The 19,710-nt window shown below is 34.7% G+C and overlaps 1 protein-coding gene across 6 annotated transcripts in view; it reads left to right on the plus strand.

Moving 5' to 3' along the window:
• The window catches only part of PDS5A (PDS5 cohesin associated factor A), a 133,772-nt gene that overhangs the window by 43,596 nt on the left and 70,466 nt on the right, over positions 1-19,710 (plus strand). For 5 of the 6 annotated variants that reach the window (XM_059067032.2, XM_059067027.2, XM_067036262.1 and 2 more), the window contains exons 3-8: positions 6,584-6,787; positions 7,862-7,948; positions 8,478-8,575; positions 12,909-13,035; positions 15,596-15,676; positions 17,548-17,688. In XM_059067032.2, coding sequence (XP_058923015.1) covers positions 6,584-6,787; positions 7,862-7,948; positions 8,478-8,575; positions 12,909-13,035; positions 15,596-15,676; positions 17,548-17,688 — 738 coding nt within the window. The remainder of the gene's footprint in view (positions 1-6,583; positions 6,788-7,861; positions 7,949-8,477; positions 8,576-12,908; positions 13,036-15,595; positions 15,677-17,547; positions 17,689-19,710) is intronic. The other variant, XM_067036263.1, reaches the window with a different exon arrangement.

The following is a 19,710-nucleotide window of genomic DNA, read 5'->3' on the forward strand; positions in this document are numbered from 1 at the left end:
ATCCAGACAGCCAAACCAAACCAACCAAAAATAGGAAAAACGAAAAAAAAAAACAAAAAACACCGCACACATGCAAAACACAGTGCACCCCCAATGATCACCGTGTCAGGTTTATTTCAGGAGTGCAAATTTGGTTTAATATTTGAAAATCAATTTATTTCCACATATTAACACTAGCGTAAATTGGGAAAAACATGTTATCATCTGTACAGATGTGGGAAAAGTATCTGAAAAAAAATCCAACACATTCTTCATAAAAACTAACAGCACCGGGCTTCCCTGGTGGCGCAGTGGTTGAGAATCCGCCTGCCGATGCAGGGGACACGGGTTCGTGCCCTGGTCCGGGAAGATCCCACATGCCGCGGAGCAACTAAGCCCGTGAGCCATGGCCGCTAGGCCTGCGCGTCCGGAGCCTGTGCTCCGCAATGGGAGAGGCCACAACAGTGAGAGGCCCGCATACCGCAAAAAAAAAAAAAAAAAAAAAAAACTAACAGCACCTTAGAATAGAAGGTAAAACTTTCTCAACCTGATAAAAAGGCATCTACAGAAACCCATTAACTTAATACGTAATGGTGAAAGACTGAATACTTTGTAAGATCTCAGAAGAGACAAAAACGTCTGCTCTCAGTTTTGTTCAGTATCGTGGTTTTGCTAGCACGATAAGGAAAAGAAATAAAAGGTATACAGATTAGAGAAGATAAAATTAAACTGTCCTTATTTGTTAATGATATTGCATTTATAGAAAATCCTGAGAAATGCATAAACAAGCTACTTGAACCAGTAAAGCTGTGTAGCAGTGTGAAAGGCTCAGTATGCAAAAATTGACTGCATCTATGTAATAGGAACCAGCAGTTGGAAAATGCAAAGTTTTTAAAATTTGCAGTAGCATCCAAAAAGGTAAATAAATAGTTGGAAATAACAAAATATACAAGACCAGTACACTGAAAACTACATAATAAATGCTGGAAGACATTTTTTTCCACTCAACAAACTTTTATTGAGTATATGTCAAACCAAAGTCTTTGTGCTGAAGGTATAAACAGGGTGCAGCCATAGCCCTAGCAGAGACAATAAATAGGAAAGCAGAAAGCACAGTGAGATAAGCATTGTGATGGAAGTGTACAATGTGTGGCAACATAGTATCCTTCCAGAAGGATGCAGCGATTGTCCCAATATTCAGTCAATCTGGGAGAGAAAAACCTAAATCAGTGGAGACGTATACCATATTTGTGGATCAGAGAACTCAGTATTATTTAAATGTCAGTTCTCTTACCATTGTTTTCCTTTGCATGTCCTTGGCCACCAGTGGGATTTAGTCCCCCATTTTTTTGACTATTTGGGTTTCTTTCAAAAAGTGCTTAGTCTAGCAAGTCATTTGTCCATTTTACAATTGGGTTTTCTCTTCCTTATTGAATTGTAGGAGTTCTTTACATCTATTTAGATAGGTTCTTTGTTGGTTATGCGTGTCACAAGTATCTACTTTCATTAAGTGGCATGTCTTTTTGAAAACTAGTGATATTTTTGATGAATGCACATTAACTTTAATTTATGGAAGGAATCCATAGCTAGTGATTTTTGTGTCTTGATTTAATAAATCCTTCCTGCTCAAGATCCTAAAGATACTCATAATTTTTTTTTTGCTGCGTTGGGTCTTCATTGCTGCGTGCAGGCTTTCTCTAGTTGCGGCGAGCGGGAGCTCCTCTTCCTTGTGGTGCATGGGCTTCTCATTGTGGTGGCTTCTCTTGTTGCAGAGCAGGGGCTCTAGGCGCGTGGGCTTCAGTAATTGTGGCTTGTGGGCTCAGTAGTTTTGGCACACGGGCTTAGCTGTTCCGTGGCATGTGGGATCTTCCTAGACCAGGGCTGGAACCTGTGTCCCCTGCATTGGCAGGCAGATTCTTAACCAATGCACTACCAGGGAAGTCCCTCTTATTATGAATTTATTTATTTATTTTTGTCTGCGTTGGGTCTTTGCTGCTGTGCGTGGGCTTTCTCAAGTTGCGGCTAGCAGGGGCTACTCTTCCTTGTGGAGCACGGGCTTCTCATTGCAGTGGCTTCTCTTGTGGACTGTGGGCTCTAGGGGTGCGGGCTTCAGTAGTTGTGGCACACAGGCTCAGTAGTTGTGGCTTGTGGACTCTACAGGTCAGGCTCAGTAGTTGTGGTGCACGGGCTTAGTTGCTCTGCAGCATGTGGGATCTTCCCGGACCAGGGAAAGAACCTGTGACCCCTGCATTGGCAGACGGATTCTTAACCACTGGGCCACCAGGGAAGTCCTCCTCTTAATTTTTAAAAAATTTCTTAGATGTCCCTTTCAAATTTTGATTTTTATCCCACTGGGAATTAAATTTTTTTGGTAGGTTCTAAAGTGGTCTGTCTTTACCATTACTTTTGGGCATTGAAAATGTTATTGATATTTTCTGTGGTATGGTTTAGGAGTATGTGCTATAAAGGTCCTCATTAACATTTTGAAGGCTCTCTGGATTTTAGTGATGTTCAGTTTATTGAATATTTTCTTCATAATCTTTTATACCTAATTAAAGAAAACTAAGTATAAAAGAAATGGCAAAACAGCTTTTCAGAATAATTTGTCTACCTGAAAAGTTGACTGTGCTGACATTTTTCCTTTGAAATATTTCTAACAATTTGCAAATTGTTGATTTGAGGACCACATAGACATGTTTTGCTTGTCCCTCGCAATGGTATGAACTTTTTGGAGTTGCTGAAATTCTCAAGTCAGATGATTTCACTTAATGTTTTATTGTGTCCTGATCAACTGAATGATTTTGCAGTACTAGGTCTGCATTCTCACCTGGCAACAATTAGCTGAAACCAGCCCTTGTCTTTGGATGGGGCATGTGCTCTCCATTTCTCCCAAGTGGTTATTTCCATTTCCCTCCCCTTGAGTTGTGACCCCTGCTATAGACCTATGTTTAGACTGTATTTATTTAAAAATTCTAAACAAATTTTGAGCAATAGACATAATATACTGATTGTCTAGAACTGATAAAGTTTTTTGCCAGAATGGTAGGAACATATGGATCATATTTTTAAAAATATACATACTATATATTATCAGAGTAGATGTTAAAAAGGCATTTCATGAATTTAAAAAAATTTTTATTGAAGTATATTGATTTATAGTGTTGTGTTAATCTCTGCTGTACAGCAGAGTGATTCAGTTATACATATACTTTTTCATATTCTTTTCCATTATGGTTTATCACAGGATATTGAATATAGCTCCCTCTGCTATACAGTAGGACCTTGTTGATCCATTCTATATAAACTAGTTTGCATCTGCTAATCTCAAACTCCCAATCCTCCCCCCGCCCGCCCCCCCGCAAAGCTTCCTAGCTTTTATGAGGGGTAGTAATGGTTTACAAACTCATTTTAGTCTTAGGATTTTTTACCGCCCAAATACAGAAGGTCAATATATAAAGCTAATGAAAAGCCAGCTGCTCAAAGGCAAGCAACTGAGAGACCCTGAGCATGTGCCCGTCACACCACTCCTTTTGGCTGTCTTCTCTTGTTGCCTCTACCAGGGCTACTAGGAACCTCAAAGTTGGAACATGGTTGAAACAGCTGTTCTGGAAAATCTCCCAAGTAGCTCAAGTCATATTGGAAACTTGCGCCCCAAACCTTAAAAACAAAAGTTCGTTTTACCTAATCAAATTGCCTCCTTATAATTTTGTAATATTTCAGACATTCATAGGGAATAATAAGACAAACATTTATATACCTACCATTCACCTTTATCAAATCTTAACATTTTACTTTGTTGCTTTGTTTTTTTTAATTGGAGTATAGTTGATTTACAGTGTTGTTAGTTTCTGTTCTATAGCAAAGTGAATCAGTTACACATATACATAGATCCACTCTTTTTTTAGATTCTGTTCCCATATGGGTCATTACAGAGTATTGAGTAGAGTTCCTTGTGCTATACAGTAGGTCCTTATTAGTTATCTATTTTATATATAATAGTGTGTATATGTCAATCCCAATCTCCCAATTTATTGTTCTCCGCCTTTCCCCCCGGCAACTATAAGATTGTGACTCTATTTCTGTTTTGTAGATAAGTTCATTTGTACCATTTTTTTAGATTCCACATATAAGTGATAATCATATGATATTTGTCTTTCTCCCTCTGACTTACTTCACTCAGTATGACAGTCACAGTCCATCTGTGTTCCTGCAAATGGTATTATTTTATTCTTTTTTTGTGGCTGAGTATTATTGCATTGTATATATGTACCACATTTCTTTATCCATTCCTCTGTCAATGGCATTTAGGTTGCTTCCATGTCCTGGCTATTGTAAACAGTGCTGCAGTAAACATTGGGGTGCATGTATCTTTTCAAATTGTGGTTTTCTCCGGGTCATGAATTTTAATGTTCTTTCAAAAAAAAAGTTTGCATGCTTACTATGTGCCAGTCGTGTTCTAGTCATTGAGGATACAGCTGTTAACAAAACAGATAAAATTTCTTTTCCTGACAAGAGTTAGGTGAAAGAAACAAATGACTTCTAAAACAGGAAAACATTTTTCTCAGCTGTATGTTAATGTTAAAATCAAGTGGGATAAACATAAATATTTCAAAACATGTTAAAAGAAATAAAGCTCTGGATGAAGTAATAATAGTGCAATAAGAAATAATAATTTTAAAAAGAACATCTGGTCCTTGGGAATTCTCTAGGATTCAAAACTTTCAGAAGGGAATGTACCACACACATTGTCATAAAATATAGACAAGTATAATATGAATGGCTTAACCTGGGAAAAACAACACAGATGTGGATGACTGTAAGTCACTATGCCATATGCATTTCTGACTTAAAAGGTTTTAAAGTAGAATTAGAATACTTTATAAATGTGATTTTATTTCCATATTATTAACATCTCTATATCAAACTAGTGATGCACAGATAAATATGTTCTATTAAAATCAGAAAAAGAATAATAAATCTTCCCCACCCCCAATTAATATTTATAATTATTTGTTAAAATTGTTTTTCAAAGACAAGTCTTATTTGGTGAGCTTTCATTTCAACTATTAATATAGGTATGTTTGTCCCATATCATGTGGTAAATGTGTTCTTTTTAAATTTTGACTTTTTCTTTTGATATAATTTCTGACTTGAAAAGTTGCAAGAATAGTAGAGAGCTCCTGTATACTCCAGATGTTGACTGTTTCCACTTTTACTGTTCCCTTCCTCCTTCCCCATCCCCAAGCTCTGTATGAGCACAAAGCCATTTATAACAAAATCACCGAATTCAGTTCTTTAGGATGCCATTCCTGACGTTTGTATTTAGGCTCATAAGGAGTAGTAATTTACAGTCATCTTCCTCTGTGTTGTTTTTTCCAGGTTAGGTCATTCATACTATACCTGTCTATATTTTAGGACAGTGTATGTTATACATTAAAGTTGGATTATAATTAGAAAACCAGTCAGTGGGATTTACTGTCCTAACAGAATTAGGCGGAAAATATCACTTCAGTAGACACAGAAAAAAGTATTTGAAAACACCCAGCACTTACTCAACGATAAAAAGTCTTGTCAAACTAGAAATAGAAGTACACCTTCAATATTTGAGAATGGTGACTGGTTAGGTGAAGTCTGATTTATTTAAAGAAGAATTTTGATGGCATGAGGAAATAATCATGATTGGATAAATGAATAAGGAAAGACTATATGGTTATTTGCATGTTTAAAGAGAAAACAGACCAGCATAAAATACACAAAAACGTAAAATAGTGGTTATTTTCTGGGGTTGAGAATGGATTTTTTTCATTATACTTTTTTGCCTTTTAGAGTGATTCTGAAATGTGCATTTGTTAATTTTGTAACCATAAATAAGAACAGAGGTTATTTTATAATTAAGGCTTTTAATCAGAAGTACAACTACATAAATTTTTTTTTTTTTTTTTTGCGGTACATGGGCCTCTCACCGTTGTGTCCTCTCTCATTGTGGAGCACAGGCGGCTCCGGACGCGCAGGCTCAGCGGCCATGGCTCAGGGGCCCAGCCGCTCTGCGGCATGTGGGATCCTCCCAGACCGGGGCACGAACCTATGTCCCCTGCATCGGCAGGTGGACTCTCAACCACTGTGCCACCAGGGAAGCCCTACATAAAAATATTTAAACATGGCTTTCTGTTGTGAATTGCAAAACCCATTAAAGTGTGAAATGAAATAGTTTTAAGAAGCCTAAATCAAGGCAGCTTTGATGATAAAATGTACAAGAAACATAATTGATGAGGTTGCAAAATATCAAATGATTTGCTTATCCATATGAAGCTATGAACTTTTTAACCTGGGCTAGATATAATATTAATAACGAGAGTCTTTAGTTCTTCACGAACCTCCTACAAATGCAGATAATGTATCTATCAGTAATCCAAAAGTTGGTATTTGTTCACGTTTGTAATCTTTACTCGAATTCTTAAATGAGGATGTACAAAAATTGATTGTGAATCCTCTGATGGTAACTGATTGCTAGTCTGTGTTGTAATGGAGATGATTAAATATATATACTCCACTGGTTTCTAAATATCAAGAGTTGATTATATTTTTCTTCTATATATTTTTACAGATGGTAGTCAAAACTTTTATGGATATGGATCAGGATTCAGAAGATGAAAAACAGCAGTATCTCCCACTAGCCTTGCATCTAGCATCGGAATTTTTTCTCAGGAATCCCAATAAAGATGTGCGTCTCCTTGTAGCATGCTGTTTGGCTGACATCTTTAGAATCTATGCCCCAGAAGCTCCATATACTTCCCACGATAAACTTAAGGTAAATACAATCTTTACAAAACTGGTTTACTTTTATAGTTTAGCTTACTACCCTTAGGAACATAGGTTTCATTTTAATCATCCTGTGACCGTAAGAAGATTATATAATAAGTTCTAAAACTAATTAATTATTCATTCAATTAATATTGAGTATCCACAGAAATGATTGGTATTTTTATGTGGCATTAAAAGGTATGGATCAAAACTAGCCCCTGTCTGTTCATATCTAACCTTCAGGAATATCCATCTCAAAGCCCAGATGGCTGAATTGAAGGGATGGTGGATGAATGACACTTTTTAAAACAACTATATAATTTACACATTCAAATGACTGTTTTCCACTGCAAGTTATATTATATGCAAAACTGTATGCTCATCTTGATGGTTCTGCCTTTGTTTGAAATATTTGAGGAACTCCTCTTTTGAGTTGATCTCTTGAGCTGATTTTGTATTTTGAATACTTTTATACTTTAATCCTTTGGACTGCTTTCTTTTAAATAGTCCTAAAATCAGTTTGTTCCATATTGGTACTATTTGGTGTTAAAACTTCTAAAGAAAGCTTATTAAGAAATGGAGCACTGTTGTTGTGGAAAGTACAACCCTTGGACCAGTCTATTATTGCTTTTGTTCCACACAACTTTGTAGTCACTTATCAAATTCAAAACTAGGTACTGAAAATTACTATTTAATTTGGGAAATTATAATGGAAGACTCATATCCAGGTACTTAAACTGAAGATAACTGCCGTAATACAAGATGAAGATAGTGAATAAAGTGGAAGTTCTGTACTAGAAGGATAGCAAGATATAGAACCTATGGTCCTCTCAGAATGAGAAAGGCTAAAGATTTGTGGCAGTAATAATCTCTATTTTTGCTTCTAAATAGTGTAATTTTAAGTGATTTGCTGTTTTCCAGATATTTTAAGTAATGGACTAGGCCAGTTCCAAGTCATTGACTCAAGGAGAATTTTCTTTTATTGTCTATAACGGAGAATATATATTACAGATTATTAGTGTATTGTGAAAGTATAAGTATTTGTATCTAAATTAATATGTTTTATCATTTTTTAAAACAGGACATATTTTTGTTTATTACCAGACAATTAAAGGGTTTGGAGGATACAAAGAGTCCGCAGTTTAATAGATACTTTTATTTATTAGAGGTAAACAAATTTTATTTAATAAATATCACACTATTTCATGTTGTAGAAAATTCTTTATAGTAACTTTATAATATAAAATGAATCTTTTTGTTTGTTTTATACGAAGCCCACTTAAGAAAATGTCATTTACAGTCTTTTTTTTTTCTCCTCATATCCTAAAAAGATAAAGCATATTCCACTGGCGAAGCTGTTATATTATTTGAAACTTTATTTTTATATTTCTGTTTTTATTCTTTTCTAATCCCAAAAGAGATAAAGTTGAATTAATTTTCACTGTGCCTTATATTTTATATGTATATATGTGTTACTAGCCTCTGACAGTATTTTTCAATTAGAGAAGGTTAATGCCAGCAGATACGTCTTTTTAAAGATCAGAGTGTGACTGTTTAAACAATTGTAATTTTATATGTTGGGCCATTATAAGCTTTACTATAGATTTATAATTCTAAAAATTAAATTTTATTAATGAGCTTGCTTTTGTGTAACTTTTATGTATGTGTAAATAATTTTGTTTATTTATTTATTTAAGAATTTAGCTTGGGTTAAATCATATAACATCTGCTTTGAATTGGAAGATTGCAATGAAATTTTTATTCAGCTTTTTAGGACTCTCTTCTCAGTGATCAAGTAAGTTATTTTTTAAGCATCTCTATTTGTCTCCTTTTCTTGCTCTGTGTATTGAAGTATCATGTACTGTGCATTTACTCTAAGATCTTTTAGTTAAAAGGAAATGTTTTCCTTAAAAGAGTTAACATAAAAAGGAAAATTAAAAATTCTGTTGTCTGAAACCTGCCTTTGTCCTTATATTACCATTTTAAATTATGGTATCAATTGTATAGGTTGACTCTTGTAAAGCAAGCGGTATGAGACCTTATATTGTATAATGAAGTACTAAATTATGAGGTGAAAATTTTAAGTATTGTAAGTATCATTAGTGAGTGCTGGGAGGCATAATAGCTCAGTGGTTAAGTATACTGACTTTGATATCGTCTCATAGCTAAAAAAAATCATAAGCATTACTCTTTCCTTATAAAAATCGGGACATTCATGTACAGAGGAGTTTGGTGGCTTGCCGGGGCACAAATTGCTGAACAGGAGAGCCAAAACTGATTTCAATCCAGTGTTTCATTCTGGCTGTGTGTGTGTGTGTGTGTGTGTGTGTGTGTGTGTGTGTGTGTGTGTAGTAAACCAAGCATTGTTATGAGATGTGTTCTGCAACATTACATTATATGCAAACATAATATATGTCAAATATATTTTAAATTTTCTAGTAGCCACATTAAGAAAGGTAAAAGGGAACAAGTGAAATTTATTTAAATAATATACTTTATTTCACATTATCCAAAAGCATTATTATTTCAACATAAGGCTTTATTCAGACTTTATCTTCAATAGCCAAATGGCTGTTGGATAACAGCTTCTGTATTAGACAGCACATTTCTAAAGTTTTCTGTAGATTTCTTATGAATACTTTAACATGTTTTTCTTTTTCTTAGATAGAATGGTAGGAAGAGAATTAACCTGGAATAAACAGGGAAGGACTGGACCAACCCGGTCTAGTGATAGAAGCTTATTAAAAAATTGCATGAGAAAAAGCTTCCTGTGGCAACTAACTGAAGGCCCTTAAATAAAAGATAAAGTGTATAAACTTTACCTTTGTGTTACTTAGCTTTTGCTGCATAACAAAGTAACCCACAACTTGGTAGTTTAAAACAGATTCCATTTTGTTTTGCTCATGATTCTGCTTGTCAGTTCTTTCTCTCTGGCCTGGACTTGCTCCTTTATTTGCAGTCAGCAGGACATCTGGCAGTTGGCTGAGGTAATAGGACAGCTGGGTCACGTGTCACTCTCTCATCATCCAGCAGGCTAGTTCAGACCTCTTCTTATGCTGACTGGGTTTCAAATGTAGCAAGAAGGGCACACTCCACCACACAAGCACTTTTTAAGACCTCTGCACACTTCATGTTTATTCATTTCATTGGCCAAGCAAGGTACATAGGCAAGCCCAGATTCAAAGGTTGGTTAGATAGACTCCACATTTTGTTGGACGGAGCAGCATTTTAAAGGCTTGTGCATACAGAGATGGCAACAGTTTGTGGCCATTGTTTGCATTCTACCACATATTTGCAGTTTTTTCTTTTAATATTAAAATCACCAACAAAATGAAAAAAAAAAATGCCTGACTTGTCATTCTGCCCATTTCGTGACCTTGGTTATCCACTTAAGTCTGCTTCCCACTCTGCAGTTATACTTCTTTCCTCTATTACTTTTACATACAATCCTGTCAGTATTTTTCTTTACTGACTCTGAAGATCTAAGTTTATTGTTGACCTAATTATCTAATTGAAAGAATTCACAATGAGGTATCAGTAAATAAAGGACTTGCCTTTTCATAGAGGAGTTTATTGATTTGTATTTACTGACACATTTACCATATATCTGGTATTCTTCATTCCTTCGCATATATGCAGATTTCCATCTGGTATTATTTTACTTTACTCTGAAGGACTTCCTTTAACATTTCCTATAGTTCAGGGCTACTGTTGATAGAATTCTTTCAGTTTTTATATGTCTGAAAAAGTCTTTATTCCACTTTTTTGTTTTTTTTGTTTTTTTTGTTTTTTTGTTTTTGCCATACACGTGCCTCTTACTGCTGTGGCCTCTCCCATTGCGGAGCACAGGTTCCGGACGCATAGGCCCAGCAACCATGGCTCATGGGCCCAGCCGCTCCGCGGCATGCGGGATCCTCCCAGACCGGGGCATGAACCCGTGTCCTCTGCATTGGCAGGCGGACTCTCAACCACTGCACCACCAGGGAAGCCCCCACCTTCATTTTTGAAAGTTATTTTCATGGTATGAATTTCAGGTTAATAGACTTTTTTTTTTCTCTTTCAGTACTGTTAAAGATGTTTCCTGCATCTTTTTCTGGCTTGCATTGTTTCTAATGATAAGTTTTGTCATTTTAAATCTATGTTCCTCTGTAAATAATGTATCTTCTTTTTCTCTACCCACCTAAGATTTTCTCTGTATTACTGGTTTTAAACAATTTGATTGTGATGTCCCATTGTGGATGGAGCTCATAGAGCTGCTTGGATATGTGGGTTTACCCTTCTGATTACTCTATTAGATGCCCTGTGAGTTATAAGAGTTTCCACTGTAGTTGGGACACGCACATTGTTAAGACCTGTGTGAATTCTGGGAATTATTCCCTCTACTCCTTTCAGGTGGTACCTTCCCCAAACTCAAGAAATTTCCTCACCTGCATGTGCTAATCACTAAGCACCTGAAGACTCGGGGAGGGGGTGTACCCTCTGTGAGCTCGCTCTCTGAGTAGCTCTCTCCCCTCTGGTATTCTGCCCTGCAAGCTATAGTCTCCCCAGACTCAGGAAAACCATTAGGCTCTGCTAGGATCTTCTCTTCCCACACTGAAGCCTAGAAACTTTACCAAGTAGGAAGAGTAAGCTGGGAAAATTGTTCCCTTCTTTCAGCAGCATGTGTATAATGTCTGATATCTGAAAACTTACTTCTTATATTTTGTCCAGTTTTTTAGTTGTTCAAGTAGGAGAGAATCTTACCCCTATTATTGAAGCTTGGACTAGAACTTGTGGGAATAATTTTTAAGTCCATTTTTCATTTTTCTTTCCTTCACTCCTTTCCTATCCTCAAGTGCATATGGATCTGAGAGCTGTATACGCTCTTCATTCTGTTGCATCAAGCTGAATATCTGTTCTTCTTCACCCCCTACCACACACACACATCCCACTGTATAATTGATCTTTCACAATCTTGGCCTATAGTAAATAAGATATTTAAGAGAGTATATGCAAAAGGGGTATCTTTCTGAAAGGGGTATCTTTCTACACTGTAGAAAACTGTATCTAACGATGGGACAGTTTTTCTACCAACTTTATAAATTTTTTCATCTTTGATTTTACAACTAAGTGTCCAACAGATGTATTATACATTATTTCAAACTAATTTTTTAAAATTATAGGTAAGAAATACATAAATGAAATAACATTTAGTTCAGTCTTAATTTAAACTTCCCTGTGTCTGTAGTAGTACAACTAAGTTATATCATTATCTTGATTTTGTCTTTTCATATGTATTCTGATAAATGTGAAAATGGACAGGTCAAGTCTTAGTTAAGATGCAGTCAGAGAGGGAGAAACCTAGATGCTCTACTAATTTACAACAATTTTGTAGCCAGTCTTTTTGGGTAAGTTTGTATCAGCAGTAGAGATATTTATTGAGGAGGCCCACATTGACTCTATACTGGCTAAGGAAGCAGGACTGAAACTTATTCTTGGCTTTTTACCTTTTTGATTTTTCATTCGTTTGAAATTCTTTGAGAGATAGCAGGATGACATTTTCAGAACCTTCTAGTCATAAGTTCTGGTAAGCATTTTATATCAGATGTTGGGTTTTCGGTATTGTTGAACTAAAAAGTCCAGCGGCAAAGGTGTAGAAGTGTTGACTTGGGCTTTTTTGTGTGTTTATAGTTCTGCCTTATTTGGGGGAATTATTAAGATCAAAAAGGATAAAAAGGATGAAAAACTGCCTTCCTTCATTATCTTGTACATTTTTTTTGTTTCCTTACTTAAAATTTTATCACCTTTTAAAATCCAGGAGCCTGTAAGCAAAGATGTCCTTTCTTTGAAGTTGACATTTTTGTTTACTTGAATTTAACTCACTCTTTGAATTCTAATTGTATAGGGGCTTAATTAAATTTAAAGGTTTTTGTTTTTGTAAAATACTTTACAATGATATCTTAGTAGCTGTTTTAATAATCAACAAAGGAAGAAAATAAAGAAAGAAAGTTTCTTTGCCGTTACCGGCATGGTTCCCTCAATCAGGTGAAAATCCTTTTACATTTGAGATAGTTGTTTTAAACTGGGAAGTTTAATTTTCTTTTGTAAGCCTAATTTTTCTTTCTTTTTTTCTCCCTCTTTTTTTAAAGCAATAGCCACAATAAGAAGGTACAAATGCACATGCTAGACTTGATGAGTTCTATCATCATGGAAGGTGATGGAGTTACTCAAGAATTATTGGACTCCATTCTTATTAACCTCATTCCTGCACATAAGGTCTGTATAGTATGAAGATATTAAAGGTTAATATTAATGGTAGTACTATATATATGAAAAATAATTGTTTTTCACCATTTGCAATCCCGTGTAATTATTCCCATTATCATTCTCCAGCCCCAAATAAAACAGAGTAACACATATTGGTCTTATAGCTATTGTTATCTTTAGAAGATATATTGATTAATATATTGTGGAAGATTTTCATTCATTTAAGTGCTACCTATTCTCTGGAAAACTAAAAATGTTCCAGATTGATTGACCACTCATATCTAATCTAGGAATTACAAGGGATTGGAGTACTGTCTTGGTTAGTTGCTGTTTGTTATGGAAAAGAAATTATTTATTCCTTTGTAACATAGATGTAGAGGGTAGGAATTTGTATTTCTTCTCAGAACCTATGTCCTACATTTTTCTTAGGCACTTTCAGAAAAAGATTTGGGCAGAAGCGGGAACTATGTGGTTAATGTTAAGGGGAAAAGGATGATTCAGAGCTGTATATTCCTCTCCATTTCCTTTTCTGTTTCTCTCTGCTAGCTCCCCCTAAGAAACTGAAGGACTTAGCTCCCCACCAGCTCCCCCTGTGGGGTGGACTCAGGCCTACCCCACTGTTGATATTTACTCTTCTGCCCTTTTCCTCTGACTGTTCAGTGACCTATTATCAGATGTTAAATGAAGATGTATCTAATGATACTTATTCACAATAAGATGCAATCAATTATAAATTTTTCTCCTTACTATATATTATTTGCATTTTTTTAATTCAAATGAGTCTGTAATTGGTCAAAATTTTGAGAGTATGGCATAGGGGGAGTATATGTCAGGCAAAATAAGAAAGGAAAAACTTTTTGAGGAATAGTGTATTTGGTGTTTGTATTCTAGTTAGAGGTTATTTTTAATGAGTAGGAAATATACCTTTTTAGGAAATAGAAAGGTTGCCTTAATTTTTTTCTTCCAGTTTTATCGAGATATAAGTGACATACAGCACTGTATAAGTTTAAGGTATACAGCATAATGATTTGACTTATATTATGAAATGATTTATTTCATTTAATTTAAACATGAAATGTTTAGTGAACATCCATCATCTCATAGATATAAAATTAAAGAAATAGGAAAAAACTTTTGTTCTTGTGGATGAAAGAAGTCTTAGGATTTACTCTCTTAACAAGTTTCATATATAACATACAGCAGTGTTAATTAGATTTATCATGTTGTACATTATATCCCTAGTGCTTATTACCTCATAGCTGGAAGTACCTTTTGAATGCCTTCATCCAATTCTGCCTCCCCCCCCGCCATAACTACAAATCTGATCCTTTTTAAATAATTGACCTGCATAATACTATGTTAATTCCTGTTACACAATATTTCTATACGTTTCAAAATGCTCACCTAAATCTAGTTACACTGTGTCAGCATATAAAGATATTACATAGTTATTGACTTATGTTCCTCACTCTGTACATTTCATATCTGTGACTCATAGATTTTTCAGGTGGAAGTTTGTATCTTAATCTCCCTCACCTATTTCCTCTAAGGTTGCCTTAATTTTGAGATAATCTTATCCTCTTGCCAATGGAATAAAAACCTGGAGCAAGTGTCAGGAAGCTACGGCTTGTAGACCAAATCTGACCCACTGCCTATTTATGTAAATAAAGTTCTATTTGAACACAGCCATGCTAATTTGTTTTCATTTTGTCCGTGGTTGCTTCCTGCTACAACAGCCAGAGTTGTATAGTTGCAGCGGTGACCATATGGCTGGCTAATAAAGCCTAAACTATTTACCATCTGGCTCTTTGCATAAAAAGTTTGCTGACTACTAACCTAGAGTATAGGATATCCTTGCCTTTTTTGGGGATAGGTGCGAGATGATGGTCAGTGAATCTCAGGTTGGTCTAAAACTGCAAAGTGTAGAGATGTTAATGGGTACTCTTCAACACAAGAATTCCATTTTCAGTAAGTTTTTAAAAATTAAATATATGTCTTTTCTACAGGCTTCCTCAGACCCTTTAATTTGTTACCATGCATTGGGAATCTTGAGGAGTGAAGACAGTATTTAAGCATTTTAAAAACATAATTGACTGAGAATTTTACCTGAAACACTTAACAGGTCCACTCTTGCTCAGAACAGACATTGATTAGACGGTGAAATACTGAGGATAGTGGGTTAGAAAGGGGTGTGTGCGTGCGTGTGTGTGTGTGTGTGTGTGTGTATTTGTTTAGGATACATGGGTGTGATTGCCAGTTCAAATTGGTTAACAAAACCAAAAAGCCTTAGGTCCATTTTGAGTTTAGTAAAACTAAACTTAATATAGGGTTGGGCTTTTGGCTAATTATCTAATGTATTTTAGTTTATGATTCATGGTTGTGCTATTTGCAACTTCTGCATTTATGACCACTTGACTAGCAGATATTGGGTAAAACCTTGAATGGAGTTCAGTTATATTTTTTGCTTCATATTTTGTGGACTTGAAGACTTTGGTGTTCTAATGTTGCTATCTAGATCATAAATTCACTAATTCATTTGTAAACTTTGCATATTTTTATTGTGTTTCAGAACTTAAATAAACAGTCCTTTGACCTTGCAAAAGTCTTATTGAAAAGGACAGTCCAGACTATTGAGGCATGCATTGCCAATGTATGTATTTCTGCCTATATTTTTTTTCATAATTCTGTAGATCTTAATCCATTGTACTAATTTATTGAAACCTTTCACATAAAGGCTTATTTAGCCTGTGAACAGTTTCATCTTTTTATAAGAAATATATTAAAAACTGATATGTCTAAATGTAACCAAATGCAGCATAACTTTGTAAGCTATAGACATTATTTTTAAATGGCATAAAATGGGAGGATGTTATTTTATGGAAATTTGTCTACAATTCCTACTCTTTCTTCTACTGCCTTTGTATTTATCTTTTTATCTCCTGGATATGCTGATCTCTTTCACACTTTCTCTTTTCATCTTTATCTATGGCTCTCTGTCTATATATTTTCTTCTTCATGTCTCTAGGCCATTCTTCTTAACCTTTTTGGTTTGCCCTCTTAAATAATTGTTATAGAGTAATAAATTTTTTTTTTTTACTTTATTGAATAGAGGTATTTTTCTTTTTGTTCTTTAAAAAATCAATAAAGTAATTTGGAGAAAAAATTATAATTCTACTACTTTAATGTAGCAATTTCATTATTGAACATTTGCTCAAACTCCTGCCTATTTTTTTCATATACTATATAAAACTTTGAATTGTCTTCATTTATATATATATTTCCATATTTTAATTTTTTAATTTATGATAAGAATGACTATAAATGTTCCTTTGAATTCACTTATAATTTACCTAATCATGTCTCTCTTGCCTCGCATTTAGATTTTTTCAGTGTTTTCCTTTAGCAACTATCTTTGTAGCATTTATCTATCGTTGAATTATTTTCTACATATAAAAACCCAAGTGAGAGTCTGTTAATTTAAATGGTATGAATTATTAGTATTATTTATATTACTAATTAAATACTTAAGTGTGGTAAAAAAACATGTTTTCTCAAGTAGTACAAAAGGATATACAGTGAAAATTGTCTCTCTTCAAACCCTGAATACCCTATTCTTAATTCTCAGAAATAGGCATCACCAGTAGATTTTCATGTATCCTTTCAGAATTTGTGTTCTGTGCTTATATGTGTGTGTATGTATACTTTTTAATTTTGTTAAAACTATTTTCCTTACTCTTTTCAAGGTCTGTGTAATAAATATTAATGTTTTCTATCTCTTAATGTGTGTTGCTTTTCAAAAGAAATATATCATTTGATACTATCAAAAACATGCTCAAATCAGTTGCATACAGCTGCCTCTGTAGCATTTTTACATTTAATATTTTTTTTCTAAATTTATGTATGTTGGCAAGGAGTAGAGATGTCTTTTAATTTGTGCTTTTATAGTATATTCTCTTTGTTTCTTTTTTCTAGAATTCTTTTAAATTACCAGCCTTTGTATAATCACATCCTCTGAGTTAAAGTGTTTTTGACTTTCTGGGTATTTAAAAAAAAACAAACAGCTCATCCTCTGCCTTCAATTATACTTTATTACTAAACTAATAGAATCCTCAAGCTTAAATAAAAATCCAAAAGATTGAGACTTTAAAAAATTTTCTCTAAGGAAATTTCTCTATAAAATTCTCTATAATGAAGTACATAAACTATCTAAATTATTTTGTTTTAATGAAAGTTAGGATTCCTAGAATTGTCATCCTAACTTGAAAGAAAGCTAACAACTCAATTACTTTTTATCTCTTTCATGTAACATTCATAATCTGATGATATTTAGAGGTTTATTTCTTCTGTTTTTGTGGACTGTCCTATCATATATATTAGTAATTTAAATATCTGTTCTTTTTCATCACCTTCACTTGTATATGGAATGCCTAATTATAAAGTTTTCTTTTAACATGTTTATAAAAAGCCTATCCAAGTTTTTAAATGAAACAGCTATTTTATTTTTGTGTTTATCTCCTGTAGTTTTTCAATCAAGTCCTGGTGCTGGGAAGATCATCAGTAAGTGATTTGTCAGAACATGTATTTGATCTGATTCAGGAACTTTTTGCTATAGATCCTCATTTATTATTATCTGTCATGCCGCAGCTTGAATTCAAACTGAAGGTAGGACTGACTATAGTTTCTAAGCCCTTTAACATTTAAGAGAAAAATATATATCGTTTTTCTCTAACTGTAAAAGAATAAAATGTGAGTTCAGTTTATCTTCTTATATTTAGTTAAGGTATGCATTTTTTAACTTTTTATTTTATATTGGAGTATAGTTGATTAACAATGTTGATAGTTTGTTGATCAAGCTATCAGCATATAGTTGATAGTTTCAGGTGTACAGCAAAGTGATTCAGTTATGCACATGGGCTTTCTCTAGTTGCATCGAGCAGGAGCTACTCTTTGTTGTGGTGCTCGGGCTTCTCATTGTGGTGGCTTCTCGTTGCAGAGCACAGGCTCTAGGGTGCGCAGGCTTCAGTTGTTGTGGTGCGTGGGCTCAGTAGTTGTGGCTTGTGGGCTCTAGACTGCTGGCTCAGTAGTTGTGGCACACGGGCTTAGTTGCTCTGCGGCATGTGGGATCTTCCTGAACCAGGGATTGAACCCGTGTCCCCTGCATTGGCAGGCGGATTCTTATCCACTGCACCACCAGGGAAGTCCCTAAATTTTATTTTGAAATCACATACAAAGAATTTCTCTTTTTAAAAAGGGAATGCTCTTGCACTGCTCGTGGGAATGTGAGTTGGTACAGCCACTATGGAGAACAGTATGGAGGTTCCTTAAAAAACTACAAATAGAACTACCATATGACCCAGCAATCCCACTACTGGGCATATACCCTGAGAAAACCATAATTCAAAAAGAGTCATGTACCAAAATGTTCATTGCAGCTCTATTTACAATAGCCAGGAGATGGAAGCAACCTAAGTGTCCATCATCGGATGAATGGATAAAGAAGATGTGGCACATATATACAATGGAATATTACTCAGCCGTAAAAAGAAACGAAATTGAGTTATTTGTAGTGAGGTGGGTGGACCTAGAATCTGTCATACAGAGTGAAGTAAGTCAGAAAGAGAAAGACAAATACCGTATGCTAAAACATACATATGGAATCTAAGGAAAAAAATGTCATGAAGAACCTAGGGGTAAGATGGGAATAAAGAGACCTACTAGAGAATGGACTTGAGGATATGGGGAGGGGGAAGGGTAAGCTGTGACAAAGTGAGAGAGTGGCATGGACATATATACACTACCAAATGTAGAATAGATAGCTAGTGGGAAGCAGCCGCATGGCACAGGGAGATGAGCTCGGTGGTTTGTGACCACCTAGAGGGGTGGGATAGTGAGGGTGGGAGGGAGGGAGATGCAAGAGGGAAGAGATATGGGAACATATGTATATGTATAACTGATTCACTTTGTTATAAAGCAGAAACTAACACCATTGTAAAGCAATTTTACTCCAATAAAGATGTTAAAAACATAATAATAAAATTTAAAAATACTATTAAAAAAAGTTGCTAACATTGAATGAATGAATAAATTTTAAAATCAGATTTTGCTTAAAAATCGAGATTATGCATTTTCTTCTATTAAAAAAGTCAAGTGATTTCACAACATTGGGCCCTTATTTTTACATGACACAGAATGGCTGGAACTGAGTAGTAGCACCTTTTTAAGTGGGTTATGAGCTTTTCATTTTACTACAGTCATCCTTATTACTCCTTTATCTGGTACCTTCTCTTCTTCATTGATACAATTTGATATTTTTATAGGGGTACGTTAGAGGTACGTGAACAAGAATTTTTTTTATAGATATCATAATTCCTTTTTTAAAAATATTAGCACCATAGTCAGTTAATATTTCTAACCATGTAGTCTCTTTTAATACAATATATAATATATAACCCAAGGCCATTGTTTTTTGTTTTTCTGTATTCTTAGATAAATTCACGCCTTTAAAAGACTTTATACTGAACTAATACTGTGTCTAAATAATACTAATAATGGAATATTTTATAGTTTTACAGCAGCTGTTCTCACCTGTGTTATTTGCTTCTGACTATAACCCTAGCCTGTACCAGTATTACTTTTCTCATCACAAGTGAAGAGACCTGAGGTTCAGAGTAGTTTAGGTACTAT

This window comes from Kogia breviceps, chromosome 6, assembly GCF_026419965.1.
Source record: "Kogia breviceps isolate mKogBre1 chromosome 6, mKogBre1 haplotype 1, whole genome shotgun sequence".
NCBI lineage: Eukaryota > Metazoa > Chordata > Mammalia > Artiodactyla > Physeteridae > Kogia > Kogia breviceps.